Source organism: Oncorhynchus kisutch, linkage group LG5 (genome assembly GCF_002021735.2).
Source record: "Oncorhynchus kisutch isolate 150728-3 linkage group LG5, Okis_V2, whole genome shotgun sequence".
NCBI lineage: Eukaryota > Metazoa > Chordata > Actinopteri > Salmoniformes > Salmonidae > Oncorhynchus > Oncorhynchus kisutch.
Window position 1 is genome coordinate 5,817,018 of NC_034178.2, and position 17,910 is coordinate 5,834,927.

The 17,910-nt window shown below is 44.4% G+C and overlaps 2 protein-coding genes across 2 annotated transcripts; both read left to right on the plus strand.

Annotated features, from left to right (window-relative positions):
• The first annotated feature begins 39 nt into the window (after positions 1–39).
• Positions 40–2,232, plus strand: LOC109890087 (ankyrin repeat domain-containing protein 34B-like). The gene is made up of 3 exons (XM_031824255.1): positions 40–179; positions 335–517; positions 812–2,232. Exons 2-3 carry the CDS (start codon positions 377–379, stop codon positions 1,223–1,225), a joined length of 555 nt encoding a protein of 184 aa, XP_031680115.1. The 5' UTR covers positions 40–179; positions 335–376; the 3' UTR covers positions 1,226–2,232.
• A 7,224-nt stretch (positions 2,233–9,456) lies between these two features.
• On the plus strand, positions 9,457–17,575 carry LOC116374075 (uncharacterized). The gene is made up of 5 exons (XM_031823852.1): positions 9,457–9,642; positions 11,538–12,590; positions 12,963–13,333; positions 17,037–17,131; positions 17,268–17,575. Exons 1-5 carry the CDS (start codon positions 9,457–9,459, stop codon positions 17,573–17,575), a joined length of 2,013 nt encoding a protein of 670 aa, XP_031679712.1.
• Positions 17,576–17,910: the final 335 nt, after the last annotated feature.

The following is a 17,910-nucleotide window of genomic DNA, read 5'->3' on the forward strand; positions in this document are numbered from 1 at the left end:
ATTGGAGCAGCGAGGCTGGGGAAGCTTTGCCTCGTTAGGCTGCTCCTGGAGGGGGTGCCCAGGTCAACGAGAGAAACCCAGGAGGAGAGACTCCTCTCCTGGCCGTGTGTAATGCCCTGAGAGGGGAACCCACTGAACCTGGAACCCTGAAACTGCTCAGATACCTACTAGACAACCAGGTCTGTGTCTGCTTTTAAAGGAGAGCTCTGTAGGTTTAATTTTCCCTTGTGGGATTCTATCCTACTCTATTCTAAACAGGTGGGTCCTAAACACCCACTGTGTGTGTGTGTGTGCCTACCTACATCCTAACCCCATCTTATCTTTCCCCACCCAGGTAGACCCTAATGCCCAGGACCGGTCAGGCCGTACAACTCTGATGTATTCCTGTATGGAGAGGGCTGGAGCTCAGCTAGCCTCTACTCTCCTCTCAGCTGGAGCTGACCCCAGTATGGAGGACTACTCTGGAGCTTCAGCTATGGTCTACACTATCAATGCACAGCACCAGCCTACACTACAGGTCAGGAGGGAGGAGGGGTGTGTGTGTGGATGTGTTTAACTATACTTGTGGGGACCAGAAGTCCCCACAAGAATAGTAAACAAACAAAAAATTGACCAAATGGAGACATTTTGTTGATCCCCACAAGGTCAAATGCTAGGGTTAAGGTTCGAATTAGGTTTTGGGTTAGATTTTTGGGTTAAGGTTAGGGAAAATAGTATTTTGAATGGGGGTGAATTGTGTCCCCCCAAAAGGTTAGTTATACAAGACCGTGTGTGTGGTGAAATGATTATAACTGACCATTACATACCCCAGGTGCTACTGGACGCATGCCGCGCCAAAGGCCGTGTCGTCATCATCATCACTATGGAGATGGGTGTGAGCGGAGGACCGGTGACGAGGCGCTACCTGAACGTTCTGCCGTCTCCCGACGCATCACCTGCATGTCACCCTCTGACATCATCATCAAGACGGGTTCACCCAACTCACTTGAGGGAGAGAATGTGTTCAATTTCAGAGGATCAGGTTAGAGGGAGGGAGGGAAGGAAGGTGTTAAACATCTCAGGAACCTGTCTCATACTTTCTTATCTCATCACAGGTAAGAGGGGGAGTGGCAGCAGCAGCAGATTCTCCCCATGTGAGCTGAGTCCAGTGGACCAGTCCTGTATCCCCCCTCCCAGACAGCGACAGTGGTCTGAACCATGGCTAGCTATTCACAATCTGTCTTGACTTAACAAGGTCTACCAAGAGGGAAGGAGGAAAGGGAGAAAAAGGTTCTCTTCATCATGACTTTAAGAAGGAAAGGAGGGAGAAGGCCGAGCTAGAGGAAGAGGTGGGAGATGATAAGGAGAGCCGATCTGTCCATCTCTACCATAAGGAGATCTCTTCCGGGGCCTCTTGTTCTCTCCTCTGTCCCACAGAGGAACACCTTTCCCAGGCAGCCCAGAGCAGACTGTCCCCTGAGAGGAGGCTAGCCCCTGGAGGTTCCACCTTGGATTTATACAAAGAACACCCCAGTACTCAAACTGCTTTACATTATAGAGGGGGATCTAATCTCATCGGATGCGACCCAATGACCCGGAAGTGCTCTGTGGACAGACTTCCTCCCTGCTCTTCCTCTTGCTGGCAGGGGGCTTGTAGGAACACCCTCCCATCCTTGACTCCAGCTCCACCCCTTCTTCATCTGCCTCCCCTATCATGTTATGAGTCTCACCCTCAGGTCCCGCCCCTTGGCCTACCTGTTGCAGGTGTAGGTATGGGGTGTCGGACACAGCTGCCCTCCCCCTCTTCCCCCCCCCCCTTCTCTTCCCTTTAAAACAATATTTAGACCAGGCTTTCTGCCTCCTCTACCTCTTCCATTCCTGCTCTCCATCTCATCCTCCTCTGTTCCCCCTTTCCCTCCCTCCCAGTGAGAGGTCACCTCGACGTCACTATCCAGCTGGAGCCGCTGAGAGGAGGCGGAGGAATAGAGGAAGAACAGAGGAGACGAGGGAGAGGAGGAAGGGAGGAGCGGGAGTGAGAACCTATGTTAGCTGTTATGGTGTGATATGTGTAGTTACTTGTAATAACCTCTAGAGCATGCTGGACACTTATTTAGTGCTTGCTGACCTGAATGTGTGGATTCATATCAACAGTCTAAAGCCGTAATCTCCAATCCAAATAATTAGTTCGAATCATTTGTTTATTAGATATTTCCTATCTATACTGTATGGATAATAAAACCCATCCTTTATTCAGTTGTGTTGTAGCTTTTCCCCCCACTCCCACACTGAAAGTTGTCACTGACCTTTAGTCTGTCACATTTAACTATCATATGCTAGAGGGGAATATGCTAGAGGGGAATATGCTAGAGGGGAATATGCTAGAGGGGAATATGCTAGAGGGGAATATGCTAGAGGGGAATATGCTAGAGGGGAATATGCTAGAGGGGAATATGCTAGAGGGGAATATGCTAGAGGATAATTTGATATTTAAGGAATATGATAGAGGGGAATATAATTCCGGGAATATGCTAGAGGGGAATATAATTCCGGGAATATGCTAGAGGATAATTTGATATTTAAGGAATATGCTAGAGGGGAATATAATTCCGGGAATATGCTAGAGGGGAATATAATTCTGGGAATATGCATTTTCCTTATATATCATATTCCGCTCTATCATATTTCTTCCGTCATATTCCCCTCAATGCGAGCTGTGGCAAGAAGGTTTGCTGTGTCTGTCAGCGTAGTGTCCAGAGCATGGAGGCGCTACCAGGAGACAGGCCAGTACATCAGGAGACGTGGAGGAGGCCGTAGGAGGGCAACAACCCAGCAGCAGGACCGCTACCTCCACCTTTGTGCAAGGAGGAGCAGGAGGAGCACTGCCAGAGCCCTGCAAAATTACCTCCAGTAGGCCACAAATGTGCATGTGTCTGCTCAAACGGTCAGAAACAGACTCCATGAGGGTGGTATGCGGGCCCGACGTCCACAGGTGGGGGTTGTGCTTACAGCCCAACACCATGCAGGACGTTTGGCATTTGCCAGAGAACACCAAGATTGGCAAATTCGCCACTGGTGCCCTGTGCTCTTCACAGATGAAAGCAGGTTCACACTGAGCACATGTGACAGAGTCTGGAGACGCCGTGGAGAAAGTTCTGCTGCCTGCAACATCCTCCAGCATGACCGGTTTGGTGGTGGGTCAGTCATGGTGTGGGGTGGCATTTCTTTGGGGGGCCGCACAGCCCTCCATGTGCTCGCCAGAGGTAGCCTGACTGCCATTAGGTACCGAGATGAGATCCTCAGACCCCTTGTGAGACCATATGCTGGTGCGGTTGGCCCTGGGTTCCTCCTAATGCAAGACAATGCTAGACCACATGTGGCTGGAGTGTGTCAGCAGTTCCGGCAAGAGGAAGGCATTGATGCTATGGACTGGCCCGCCCGTTCCCCAGACCTGAATCCAATTGAGCACATCTGGGACATCATGTCTCGCTCCATCCACCAACGCCACGTTGCACCACAGACTGTCCAGGAGTTGGCGGATGCTTTAGTCCAGGTCTGGGAGGAGATCCCTCAGGAGACCATCCGCCACCTCATCAGGAGCATGCCCAGGCGTTGTAGGGAGGTGATACAGGCACGTGGAGGCCACACACACTACTGAGCCTCATTTTGACTTGTTTTAAGGACATTACATCAAAGTTGGATCAGCCTGTAGTGTGGTTTTCCACTTTAATTTTGAGTGTGACTCCAAATCCAGACCTCCATGGGTTGATAAATTTGATTTCCATTGATAATTTTTGTGTGATTTTGTTGTCAGCACATTCAACTATGTAAAGAAAAAAGTATTTAATAAGAATATTTCATTCATTCTTATCTAGGATGTGTTATTTTAATGTTCCCTTTATTTTTTTGAGCAGTGTATATACTCTATAGTATCCCTCTCTATCATGTTCATCTCTATCATAATTTAAGGACCGAAGCCGGAGATGAGATGCAGGTACGGGGAGTCAAATATTTAATTGTGAACAGACATAGAACAAGACAGGAACAGCTTCAGCACACTGGTAAACAAGGACAGATGACTTTCAATGCAGAAACAGGGAACAGAGAGTGGAACCCGACAGATATGGGTTCCACTGTAATGACAGAGGCGATTGAGTCCAGGTGAGAACAATAATCGCTGACCCGCAAGATGGGGAAAGGCAGGTGTGCGTAATGATGATGACAGAAGCGATCAATGCTGGGTTGCTTGGCGCCCTCGACAGACAGGGGGGAAGAAAGATAGCAGGAGTGACACATATTCCTCTCTATCACATTCCCCTCTATCATATTCCTCTATCGTATTCCCCTCTTTCATATTCCTCTCTATCATATTCCCCTCGATCATATTCCTCTAGATCATATTCCCCTATATCATATTCCTCTGTATCATATTCATCTCTATCCTCCTTCCACTCCCCCTCCCTTTCCGTCCTCCTCATCTCAGAATAGCTCCACTCCATCGGGTATATTTGGAATTCCACATTTTAACAGTGCAACACTCCCCAGATTTGTGAAATGTAAACATTGTGTGTTTATACTGTGTTATACAGTATGCCTTGACAAAAATCAAACAGAGAGTAAACCTTTTTTATAGATTTTTTTATTGCATTTTTCATTGCATGCAAAAATACAGTATCCCGCCCTGCTCTCTCTCTCTAATACCCAGTCTACTCATCCATCTTCAAGCTTTCATCCTTTCCCTGCTCTTCTATCACCCTCTCAGTTCCACCTCCAGCTGGCTCCCTCTTTTTCTTCTTCTCTAGTCTCTTCCTCTCCTCTTTCCTCATCTTTTCTCTCTTCTTCTCCTCCTTTTCTTGAATCTTTCTCTCCATCTCCAAGAACTCAGCTTGAGCTTTCTCTCTCTTTTTCAGCTCCTCAGAACACTTCTTCTCTTTCTTAATCCTGTCTTTCATCATGTCATTATGTATCTTCATCAGCCCCCCCTCCCTGTTGCAGAAACAAATCAAGGATGATCAGTGGAAACAGGATGAACATGAGCTAATTTCCAGTCTCAAAGCAAAGGGTCTGAATACTTACGCCTATTCGGGCGGTGCTCGGCGGTCGTCGTCACCGGCCTACTAGCCACCACCGATCCCTTTTTCATTTTCTGTTTGTTTTGTCTTATTAGTTGCACCTGTGTCTATTTGTGTTTGCTTGATGGGCTTCCTTATTTAAAGTTAGTATACCTGCCCTTGTTTTGTGCGGGATTATTCTTGTGTTACGTTTGTGTTATTAGGTGTGTTCGTGCTCTGGACCTGGTACCCTGTGTTTTGGGTTGGTCCATAATTTTTCGCGCCCTGTGCTGTGGTCCCGAATTAAAGTGCACTTCTTCCTGTGGAACTCTCTGCTCTCTGCGCCTGATTCTTCCTCACACACCTTGTCCCTCGTGACAGAGGGGAATATGATAGAAGGAATATGAAAGAGAGAATATGATAGAGGGGAATATGATCGAGAGGAATATAATTCCCAGAATATGAGAAAGGGGGATATGATAGAGGGGAATATGAGCGAGAGGATTATGATAGAGGGGAATATGATAGAGGGGAATATAATGCCCAGAATATGATAGAGGGGGATAAGATACAGGGAATATGATAAGTGACAATTTTAGTTTGTATACCTTGTTGGGGCAAAGAAAAGAAAAAATGTTGGATGCATACCAACAAAACCACTACACAACACTAAACAATACATGAATTGCACTATAACAGTGAAAGATTGTGCCCACATACTGTTAGAGCCTACATAAAGCTGTCCCAACATCAGTACCACTGCTGCACCTGGCTATCAGCAAAGCCTTGTCTGGTAGTGGAATAGTTCATTCATTCGGTGAGGCACATGGTCTGCTAACAGCTTACTTTCTTAGCTACAGTATATATATCTCTCTGCCATATTACGTCATTTATGTAGCAGCATACAATACATTTTTGGACTCACCTTGTTGTGCTGTGCTCACTTGAACAGGAAGGTGGCGCGGCTGTCCATCGTGGGAAAATTTTGTCATCAAACTTTGTTATCAAAGTCTGGTATCCTCTGGATTCATGGGGCTTTCAAGAAAACTGGGAACTCAACAACATCAAAAAGCTTGAATCATGATGACGTCAGTGATCTTCAGGTCGTAGCTCTAGAATGAGGCCTGAGTTCCGAATGTACAATTCTGAGCTGGATGAAAGTTCAAAACGTATTTTCCCAGCCGTAGCTCATTTTTCCCGAGTTCCCAGATGTCTTGAACTTACTAAAGTCAGATTTTGCAGTTCCGAGTTAACAGTTGTTTTGAGCGCGGCACAAATAATGCTTCATTGACAGCATGGCCAATGTTGAATGTTTATGATTTTAAACTAGGAAAAGAGACCCTTAATCTTAGACTTGGGACTACACAGCCACTCCAGTGAATAGCAGGCTAATGATTGCATGGCAATGCTTGCAGTTAGCCACTGATTCCTTCCAAACCACTCATTGTTGAGTTTACGATATCCAACTTAATGTTTATGTCCAATGGCCAATGAGCACCGATACGTTTTATCTATAATTAACAAATCAAAATATATGATATATTTGAGATTCTTCAAAGTTGCCACCCGTTGCCTTGATGTCAGCTTTGTACACTTTTTACGATCTCTCAACCAGCTACACCTGGAATGCTTTTCCAACAGTCTTCCTTCACTCTGTGGTCAAACTCATCCCAAACCATCTCAATTGGGTTGAGGTCGGGTGATTGTGGTCATCTGCCAGGTCATCTGATGCAGCACTCATCACTCTCCTTCTTGTTCAAATAGCCCTTACACAGCCTGGAGGTGTGTTGGGTCATTGTCCTGTTGAAAACAAATGAGAGTTCCACTAAGTGCAAACCAGATGGGATGACGGATCCCTGCAGAATGCTGTGGTAGCCATGCTGGTTAAGTGTGCTTGAATTCTAAATAAATCCCAGACAGTGTCACCAGTAAAGCACGTCCATACCATCACACCTCCTTCTCCATGATTCACGCTGGGAACTACATATGCGGAGATCATCCATTCACCTACTCTTTATCTCACAAAGACACCGGTTGGAACCAAAATCTAAAATTTGGACTGATCAGACAAATGGACAGATTTCCACTGGTCTAATGTCTATTGCTTGTGTTTCTAGGCCCAAGCAAGTCTCTTCTTATTATTGGTGTCCTTTAGTAGTGGTTTCTTTGCAGAAATTCAACCATGAAGGACTGATTCATGCAGTCTCCTCTGAACAGTTGATGTTGAGATGTGTCTGTTACTTGAACTCCGTGAAGCATTTCTTGGAATGCAATTTATGAGGCTGGTAACTCTAATGAACGTATCCTCTGCAGCAGAGGTAACTCTGGGTCTTCCTTTCCTGTGGCGGTCCTCATGAGAGCCAGTTTCATCATAGCGCTTGATGGTTCTTCAAATCAAATCAAAGTCTATTTGTCACGTGCGCTGAATACAACAGGTGTTGAGCTTGTGAAATGCTTACTTACAGGCTCTAACCAATAGTGCAAGAAAGGTATTAGGTGAACAATAGGTAAGTAAAGAAATAAAACAACAGTAAAAAGACAGTGAAAAATAACAGTAGCGAGGCTACATACCTGTTAGTCAGGCTGATTGAGGTAGTATGTACATGTAGATATGATTAAAGTGACTGTGCATATATGATGAACAGAGAGTAGCAGTAGAGTAAAATAGGGGTTGACTGGTGGAGGGTGGCGGGACATAATGCAGATAACCCGTTTAGCCAATGTGCGGGAGCACTGGTTGGTCGGGACAATTGAGGAAGTATGTACATGAATGTATATTTAAAGTGACTATGCATATATGATAAACACAGAGTAGCAGCAGCGTACAAGAGGGGTTGGGGGGGGGATCTTTCAAAGTTCTTGACATTTTCCTGATTTTCCTGATGTCTTCACTATTATTCTACAATGTAGAAAAAAAGAGAAAAAAACCTTGAATGAGTAGGTGTGTCCAAACGTTTGACTGGTAAACATTGACATTAGTGGTAGGCTGAGATCAAACAAATAACCTAAGTAAACCTGGATGCTAGTTGTGATATCTAAAACATATTGACTTTGAATTAGTCAAAACACCTGTATTATGAATGGTCAACCATTTGATATGAGGTAGAGCATTTTATTTGAATAAAAAATGTGGTTACATGGATTCAATGCAAATATCAGTTATGACTGTGCTGCATAGGCTAAAAAAGTGAATTGTTCCAGCATTTGACTACACATGAGAGCTTCTGTGGGTAGTCATGGCAATGAGGCCTTCATTGTGACATCACAAGATTCTGATTCTGGGAGGTTAGCTGTTGTACAGACAAACAGAACAGTGTAAAGGTACTGATTCAACTAACTACTGACAGATTATTAATGTCCTATTTCATTAGAGAGAGAGAACACGCTGCTTACTGGAGAGGTAGGTTGTAATATAACTTACTGTATAACTATGTTTCTGTAGAATAACTACTTTTCAAATGACTTGTGTACTTATATTACCTTTTATTTAAACCTAACATGCAATCATGGTGACAAGTGAAACTGTTGACGAGAGACAGTTTGTTTGAATCCAATTTTTGTGAGTAAATGGTTCATCCTGACACCTGAGATGACATGTTAGTTGTTGTAGTGAGCCAGGCTAATGGCAAATGCATTATATTGATGAAAGTAAACCCTCTCTCTGTGTTAATAACAACCGATATTGTAATCAATTATCTGAATAAATATGTACCAAAAGGGAAGGTTATGTAAAAAAAAAAAGTCGACCTACCTAATTTGTAGTTGCTAAATTGCTAATGAAAATCAGTGTTTCTTAAATGAATGGTCATCCATTTCAAATGGTTGAATTGATAGACCTCTTTACATGAAGGTGCACACAGGGGCACTCAAAGAGAAGACTGGAGTATTGACCTCCTTGTTTTATACAATATATGAAACTGTACAATAAGTTAGGTCCTGCATGGATACAGAGTCATTTTCTACCCCAAACCTTTTTTGAATGATATGATATAAGTGATTAGTGTGTTTTGTGAAAACCAGGCCCAATATGGAGTGTGGGGGGGGGGGTGGATAAGCCTCAGTAGTAACGTACAGAGAGAGACTGAAGTTTTATTTTTTAAGTCTGTGTTGTGCTTTGTCATCTCCAATGGCAACGCCTTGCATCACAATGATGATGTCATAAAGGATATTGTGCACATAATGATAGGAACAGCAGAAATGTGATTGATTTGAACTTGGTCGCGTTTCCAGTAGCCAACTTTTTACTAGTAATTCAGATAGGCCTATTGCGTAATCATCTCTGGATCAGGATTGTCACTTGCTTCATTGTAAGTAAATGGGAAGAAAATGTGTGCACATTGTAAAGAGATGCATTATTCTTTGGTGAGCAACACGCCACTTACTACAACGTTATGTATTTTTCAGAGTTATTGTTAGCTAGGAGGAAGACATGGAGGGTTCAACGCTGACACAGAGGAGGGCTGAGTGTCAGTTGAAGGAAAGGGAGATCCAGACAGACTACATGATGGAGCTGGGAGCCAGGTTGGCTCTGGTGAGACAGATCCAGAGGGAGCAGGAGAAGGAGATGAAGAGGATTTGGTTTGAGACGAGGAAAATGCCAAGCCTGATTGAGGAGGTAACAAGACCAACTTTGACAACGTTGACTAGAGTTCTATTGAACAATATTGATTTAAGGAAATATACATGTCCATATACGGGCAAAATGTGCAATATGCCATGAATTGTAAGCTAACAATATTTTGTCTGACATCTTTTCTCGTGTTCTATCGTGTCTGTCTCTCTGTTTGAGTATTGTTATGGACATAGTCCTCAGTTCTTATGGTTGTCTTAAATAAATACAAATAACTAGACCAAGCGATCTCTCGTAGACCTTCATATCAGGATTATATGGTTGTCCCACCTAGTTACCTTAAGTTGAATGCACTAATTGTAAGTCGTTCTGGATAAAAACATCTGCTAAATGTCTAAAATGTCAAATGTTTTACGTAATAGCCTTATTTTAAAATTGATTGAATATCTACAAACAATACCCCATATTGACAAAGCAAATACAGGTTTTTAGAAATGTTGAAATACCTTTTTTACGTAAGTATTCAGACCCTTTGCTATGAGACTGGAAATTAGCTCATGTTCATCCTGTTTCCACTGATCATCCTTGAGATGTTTCTGCAACATGACTGGAATCCACCAGTTGTATTTTCAACTGATTGGACATGAGTTGGAAAGGCACACACCTGTCTATATAAGGTCCCACAGTTGACAGTTCAGGTCAGAGCAAACAACAAACCATGAGGTTGAAGGAATTCTCCGTAGAACTCCGAAACAGGATTGTGTCGAGGCACAGATCTGGGGAAGGGTACAAAACCTCTCCTCAACATTGAAGGTCCCCAAGAACGCACTGTTCTCCATCGTTCTTAAATGGAAGATGTTTGGAACCACCAAGACTCTTCCTAGAGCTGGCCGCCCAGCCAAACTGAGCAATCGGGGGAGAAGGGCCTTGGTCAGGGAGGTGACCAAGAACCAGATGGTGACTGTGACAGAGCTCTAGAGTTCCTCTGTGGAGATGGGAGAACCTTCCAGAAGGAGAAGGCACAATAAGGCACAAGACAGCCTGCTTGGAGTTTGCCAAAAGGCACCTGAAGTCTCTCAGACCATGAGAAACAAGATGCTCTGGTCTGAATTGAATTGAACTCTTTTGCCCTAATGCCAAGGGTCACATCTGGAGTAAATCTGCCACCACCCTTTCGGTGAAGCATGGTGGTGGTGGCAGCATCATGCTGTGGGGATGTTTTTCAATTGCAGGGAATGGGAGACTAGTCAGGATCTAGGCAAAGATGAACAGAGCAAAGTACAGAGAGATCCTTGATGACAACCTGCTCCAGAACAATCAGGACCTCAGAGTGTGGTGAAGAGTCACCTTCCAACAGAACAATGACCCTATGTACATAGCCAAGACAACGCAGAAGTTTCTTCGGGACAAGTCTCTGAATCTCCTTTATTGGCCCATCCAGAGACTGGACTTGTACCTGATCAAACATCTCTGGAGAGACCGGAAAATAGCTGTGCAGAAAATATCCCCATCCAACCTAACTTGGATTCTGCTAAGAATGGGAGAATTCCCCAAACACAAGATTTCCAAGCTTGTAGCGTAATACCCAAGAAGATTCTATGCTGTAATCGCTGCCAAAGGTGCTTCAACAACGTACTGAGTAAAGGGTCTGGATACTTATGTAAATGTGATATTTCACATTTGATTTGTAATGAATATGGAACAAATCTGTTTGTGCTTTGCCATGATGGGCTATTGTGTGTAGATTGATGAGGGGAAAAAACTATTTATTACATTTTTGAATAAGGCTGTAAGGTAACAAAATGTGGAAAAAGTGAAGGGGTCTGAATACTTTCCGACGGCACTGTATATGTGATGTATAAGTAAATAGCGTTGACTCATAAAGTATGTATGTCGTGAATGTGATCACTTTCAACATGTCTGTTTCTTTTCTCCCGCAGAATGTGAGAGATGTGACCAACCGTCCACTCACTGAGTTCATGGCTCCCTGTATTGACTCCCTCCCACCGCTGGCTATCACCAATCGGAGGCCTATACCAACCATGTTACATCCTCCCTCTCCATTGGCCATACGCGCTCAGGATGCACAGCGGTTCATTGTATTTTCATACTTTGTCCCTGCTGAGTGCCCAGTTGCCACAGAGGCCACAGCAGATGTATCTACTGGTAAAAGAGAGGACTTATTGACAGATACACATCTTTCCTCAATGCTGCATCGATACCTGCCACACTTCTTCAACGATGACTCCATTCCACCACAGCAGACAGTAGAGGGAACCACTGAGCTCTCAGTTCCAGTGGCAATATCTAATATAAAGGAAGAGGACAGATTCTATCCTTTCTCCCTCCCACCACTGGCTCAGCGGTTCGTTGGCAATTCATTCATTGTCCCGGAAACCTCCCAGCCTGCTGTTTCAGCCACAGAGTGCCAAGTTGCCAAAGAGGCCACTGCAGACACAGCCACTGTCAAGAGAGAGAACCGATGGGCAGCCAGAAGTCTTCCTTCAGTGCTGCCTCCATGCCTGCCACCAGTCTTTGACGATGACTTCATGCCTCCAGAGCAGACAGTAGAGGATGCCTATGAGGTCTCAGGTGCTACAGAGAACACTTCAGGCACAGCTACTGTTGCCATTTACACTTGGGAAGATAAAAGTCCTTCAGTTCTGCCATGCATCCACAACAACAATGACCACCAACTGCCAGAGGAAACAGTTGAGGACAACACAGAGTGCTCAGTTGACACCGAGGCAAGTGCAGTTGCACCCACTGTCAAGAGAGAGGAACTGACAGGTGATAAAAGCCCTGTCCGAGCAATTCCTCCAATCCTGGGATGCATCCATGACAAGGACCACAAGGAGCCAGAGCAGAAAGTGAAGGGCCCTAGTGAAGAGGTGGATCTCTGCCCTCACACTCACCAGCTGGACCCAGATGTTAACTTAACTCTGGCAACCCACAATGATGAACCCAGGACCTGGACCCTGGAAGAGGCAAAGGTAGGTGTCCTATTTCACACTACTATTTTATAGGGATGGGGGTCAGTTCCATTTCAATTCAAAGCATTGAAGAGAATTGGAATTTTAGAGTTCTTCTGAATTGACTGGAATTGACCACAACCTCTTTGCTCATAGTATGAAACATCACCCCTCACTAGAGTTAACATTTGTATTACTTTTATTATGGACCCAGGAATAACATCTATGGGTATTGTAAAATATAATGGGGATACAAAAAAACAAAGGACCTTTATTACTGTCCTCCAAATTGTGTGCCCCATGAGGTCATCATTGTTTGTCGATCACTCAAATGTGTATTGAATGTGACACATTGGAACAATATTACATCTAGAGTCAATGTCTTCCTGTCAGGATTATTGGATAGGCATTGAGAGTGAAGAGAGGAACGTCAAGGAGGAGGTGAGACAGAGGGAGGGATTGAAGCGTGAGGTGGACTGTGCCCATTCCAAGAGCTCCAATGGGATGGTTTCAGCAGAGAGAGCAGAGACCATCCTTGGAAGAGTGGGCTTTCTGGTCATGAACCACATGCAGAAAATCCCATTTTTGAAGATGAAGGAAAAAGAGAAAAATAAGAAACTGCATAAGAAGTTGAAAGATGACGAGAAAGAGAGAAAGGAGAAGAAAAACAAGGAGGAGGAGAACAAAAAGAGGGAGAAGAAAGAGATGAATGAGAGAGAGAAAGAGCAGAAGAAAGTCATGAAGGCTGAGAAAAAGAGGGAGAAGTTAGAACAGAAAAAGAGAGAGAAGGAAAGAAAAGAGAAGGAAAAGGCAGAGAAAAAGAGGTTAGAGGGGCTGATGAAGATACATAATGACATGATGAAAGACAGGATTAAGAAAGAGAAGAAGTGTTCTGAGGAGCTGAAAAAGAGAGAGAAAGCTCAAGCTGAGTTCTTGGAGATGGAGAGAAAGATTCAAGAAAAGGAGGAGAAGAAGAGAGAAAAGATGAGGAAAGAGGAGAGGAAGAGACTAGAGAAGAAGAAAAAGAGGGAGCCAGCTGGAGGTGGAACTGAGAGGGTGATAGAAGAGCAGGGAAAGGATGAAAGCTTGAAGATGGATGAGTAGACTGGGTATTAGAGAGAGAGAGCAGGGCGGGATACTGTATTTTTGCCTGCAATGAAAAATGCAATAAATAAAATCTAAAAAAGATTTACTCTCTGTTTGATTTTTGTCAAGGCATACTGTATAACACAGTATAAACACACAATGTTTACATTTCACAAATCTGGGGATTTTTGCACTGTTCAAATGTGGAATTCCAAATCTACCCGATGGAGCGGAGCTATTCTGAGATGAGGAGGACGGAAAGGGAGGGGGAGTAGATGGAGGGTAGAGCGGAGTTTGTTAGAGAGGAAATTGATAGAGATGAATATGACAGAGAGGAATATGATAGAGGGGAATACGATAGAGAGGAATATGATAGAGGGGAATACGATAGAGAGGTATATGATGAAGGGAAATATGATAAAGGGATGATGATACAGATGAAAATGCTAGAGTGGAATATGATATAGAGTCATACGATAGAGGGAATATGATAGAGGCACATGATAGAGGGGAATATGACCAAGGGAGTATGAAATAGAGGATTATGATAGAGGATTACCATAGAGAGGTATTTGACAGAGGAATATGATATAGAGGAATGTAATAAGAGGGGAATATGATAGAGGGAATATGAAATAGAGGAATATGATATAGAGGAATGTAATAAGAGGGGAATATGATAGAGGGGAATATGATTTAGAGTCATAAGATAGAGGGGAAATGAAATAGAGGAATATGAGAGAGGAATACAATAGAGACGTATATGACAGGAATATGATATAGAGGAATGTAATAAGATAGAGGGGAATATGATAGAGGGGAAAATGAGTCATACGATAGAGTCAGATGATAGAGGGGAATATTATAGAGTGGAATATGATAGAGGGGAATGTGATAGAGAGGGAAATGATAGAGAGAAATATGATTGAGGGTAATATGATATTTAAGGAAAATGATAGACAGGAATATGATAGAGGGGAATATGATATATAATAAATATGATAGAGGGTAATATGACATTTAAGGAATATGATAGACAGGAATATGATAGAGATTGAAATGATAGAGGGAATATGTGTCACTCCTGCTACCTATCTTCCCCTGTCTGTCGAGGGCGTCAAGCTCCCCACTATTGATCGCTTCTGCCATCATCATTACTCACACCTGCCGTCCCCCATCTTGCGGGTCAGCGATTATTGTTCTCACCTGGACTCAATCACCTCTGTCATTACCTTCCCCATATCTGTCGGGTTCCACTCTCTGTTCCCTGCTTCTGTATTGATTGTCATATGTCCTTGTTTACCAGTGTGCTGACACTGTTCCTGTCTTGTTCTATGTCTGTTCACAATTAAATGTTTGACTCCCTGTACCTGCTTTTCATCTCCGGTGTCAGTCCTTAAAACATGATAGAGGGAAAACGATAGAGGGGAATATGATTTAGTTGAAAATGATAGAGAGGGAATATGATAGAGGGAAAACGATAGAGGGGAATATGATATAGTTGAAAGTGATAGAGGGGAAAATGACAGAGAGGAATTTTATAGAGGGGAATATGATAGAGGGGAATATGATAGAGATGAACATGATAGAGGGGAATATGATAGAGGGAAAACGATAGAGGGGAATATGATATAGGGGAATATGATATAGTTGAAAGTGATAGAGGGGAAAATGACAGAGAGGAATTTTATAGAGGGGAATATGATAGAGGGGAATATGATAGAGATGAACATGAAAGAGGGGAATATGATTAACGGAATATGATACAGAGGAATAGGATAGAAGGGAATATGATAGCAAGGAAAATGATAGAGGTGAACATGATAGAGGGGAATATGATAGCAAGGAAAATGATATAGGTGAATATGATGGAGAGGAATATGATGGAGAGGAATTTGACAGTGGGGAAAATGAAAGAGAGAATATGATATATAATAAATATGATAGAGGGTAACATGATAGAGAGTAATATGATATTTAAGGAATATGATAGACAGGAATATGATAGAGAGGGAAATGATAGAGGGAATATGTTAGAGAGGAATATGATAGAGAGAGAAATGATAGAGGGAATATGATAGAGAGGAATATGAATGAGAGGAATATGATATAGGGGAATATGATAGAGAGTAATATGAAAGAGAGGAATATGATAGAGAGGAACATGAATGAGAGGAATATGATATAGGGGAATATGATGGAGGGGAACATGATATAGAGAAATATAAAAGAGAAGAATATGATAGAGAGGAATTTGATAGATGGGAATATGATATAGGGGAATATGATAGAGGGAAAATGATAGAGAGGAATATGATAGAGGGGAATATGATAGTGGGGAATATGATAGAGGGAAAATGATAGAGAGGAATATGATAGAGGGGAATATGATAGAGGGAATATGATAGAGAGGATTATGATAGAGGGGAATATGATAGAGGGAAATGATAGACAGGAATATGTGTCACTCCAGCTCACCTCTGTCGTTACCTTGCCCATATCTGTTGGGTTCCCCTCTCTGTTCCCTGTTTCTGCAATAAGAGTCATCTGTCCTTGTTTACCAGTGTGCTGAAGCTGTTCCTGTCTTGTTCTGTGTCTATTCCCCATTTAAATGTTTAACTCCCAGTACCTGCTTCTCATCTCCGGCGTCGGTCCTTAAATTATGATAGAGATGAACATGACAGAGGGGAATATGATAGAGATGATTATGATAGAGCGAATATGATAGAGCGTGTCACGACTTCCGCCAAAGTTTGCTCCTCTGCCTGTTCGGGCGGGGCTCGGCAGTCGTCGTCACCGGCCTGCTAGCCGCCACCGATCCCTTTTTCGTTTTCTGTTTGTTTTGTCTTATTAGTTGCACCTGTGTCTATTTGTGTTTGCTTGATGGGCTTCCTTATTTAAAGTTAGTATACCCGCCCATGTTTTGTGCAGGATTATTCTTGTGTTACGTTTGTGTGTTGTTAGGTGTGTTCGTGCTCTGGACCTGGTACCCTGTGTTTTGGGTTGTTCCATATTTTTCTGCGCCCTGTGTTGTGGGCATTGCTTTTGGTCCCGAATTAAAGTGCACTTCTTCCTGTGGAACTCTCTGCTCTCTGCGCCTGATTCTTCCTCACACACCTAGTCCCTCGTGACAGACTCCCGCATCCCGTGATTGGAATCAGCAGAAGCAGCCGCACCTCCTATCCCATCGATGGAGGAGAGGGTCCTCCATCACACCAGCATTCTCCACCAAATAGGATCTGCGAAGGATCTGATGATGGAGAGGATGGACCGATGGGAGAGGAGTGGCCTTCCTACCTCATCTCCAGCACCCCCTCCACCAGCATCTCCTACCCCTGCTTCAGCATCTGGCTCCGGGGCTCTGCGTCTGGCGCTCCCTAGGGAGTATGATGGGACGGCGGCTGTGTCAGGGGTTCCTCCTCCAACTAGAACTATACCTGGCGACCGTTCGTCCTACTCCCTCAGGGGAGGAGAGCGTGAGCGTCCTCATCTCCTGTCTGACAGGACAAGCCCTGGAGTGGGCAAACGCAGTGTGGAATGGCCCAGACTCGGCGAGGGATCACTACCCATAGTTCACCCGCCTATTCCGAGCTGTGTTCAATCACCCACCAGAGGGTCGTGCAGCGGGTGAAAGGCTGTTCCACCTGCGACAGGAGCGTAGGAGCGCGCAGGACTTTGCCCTGGAGTTCAGGACCTTGGCCGCAGGAGCAGGGTGGAACGACAGGGCTTTGATGGACCATTTCCGATGTAGCCTCAGGGAGGACGTCCGCAGGGAGCTAGCGTGTCGGGACACCACCCTCAGTTTGGATGAACTTATAGACATGTCCATTCATCTGGACAACCTGCTGGCTGCCCGCGGGCGTCCGGAACAGGCCCTGTTGTTTCCACCCCCAGGCCCTCCTGCTCCCATCCCCATGTAGTTAGGGGGGCTGCATCGAGGGGGACCCGGAGGAGGAGTTTCTTCCTGCACCAGTTGTGGTCAGCGAGGACACACGGCCGACCGGTGCTGGAGGAACTCAGCTGGTAGTCGGGAGGGCAGGCGGAGCACTACTCGGTCACCCCAGGTGAGTCAGCACCAGACTCAACCAGAGCTTCCTGTCGGTCATATGCTTGTGTTAACCTCTTTCCCTGGATTTTCTCCCTCTCTACAGCATAAGGCGCTAGTCAATTCAGGCGCAGCTGGGAACTTAATGGATCGTGGGCTCGCGTTAAGGCTAGGGATTCCCCTGGTGTCGTTAGACCTACCTTTCCCCGT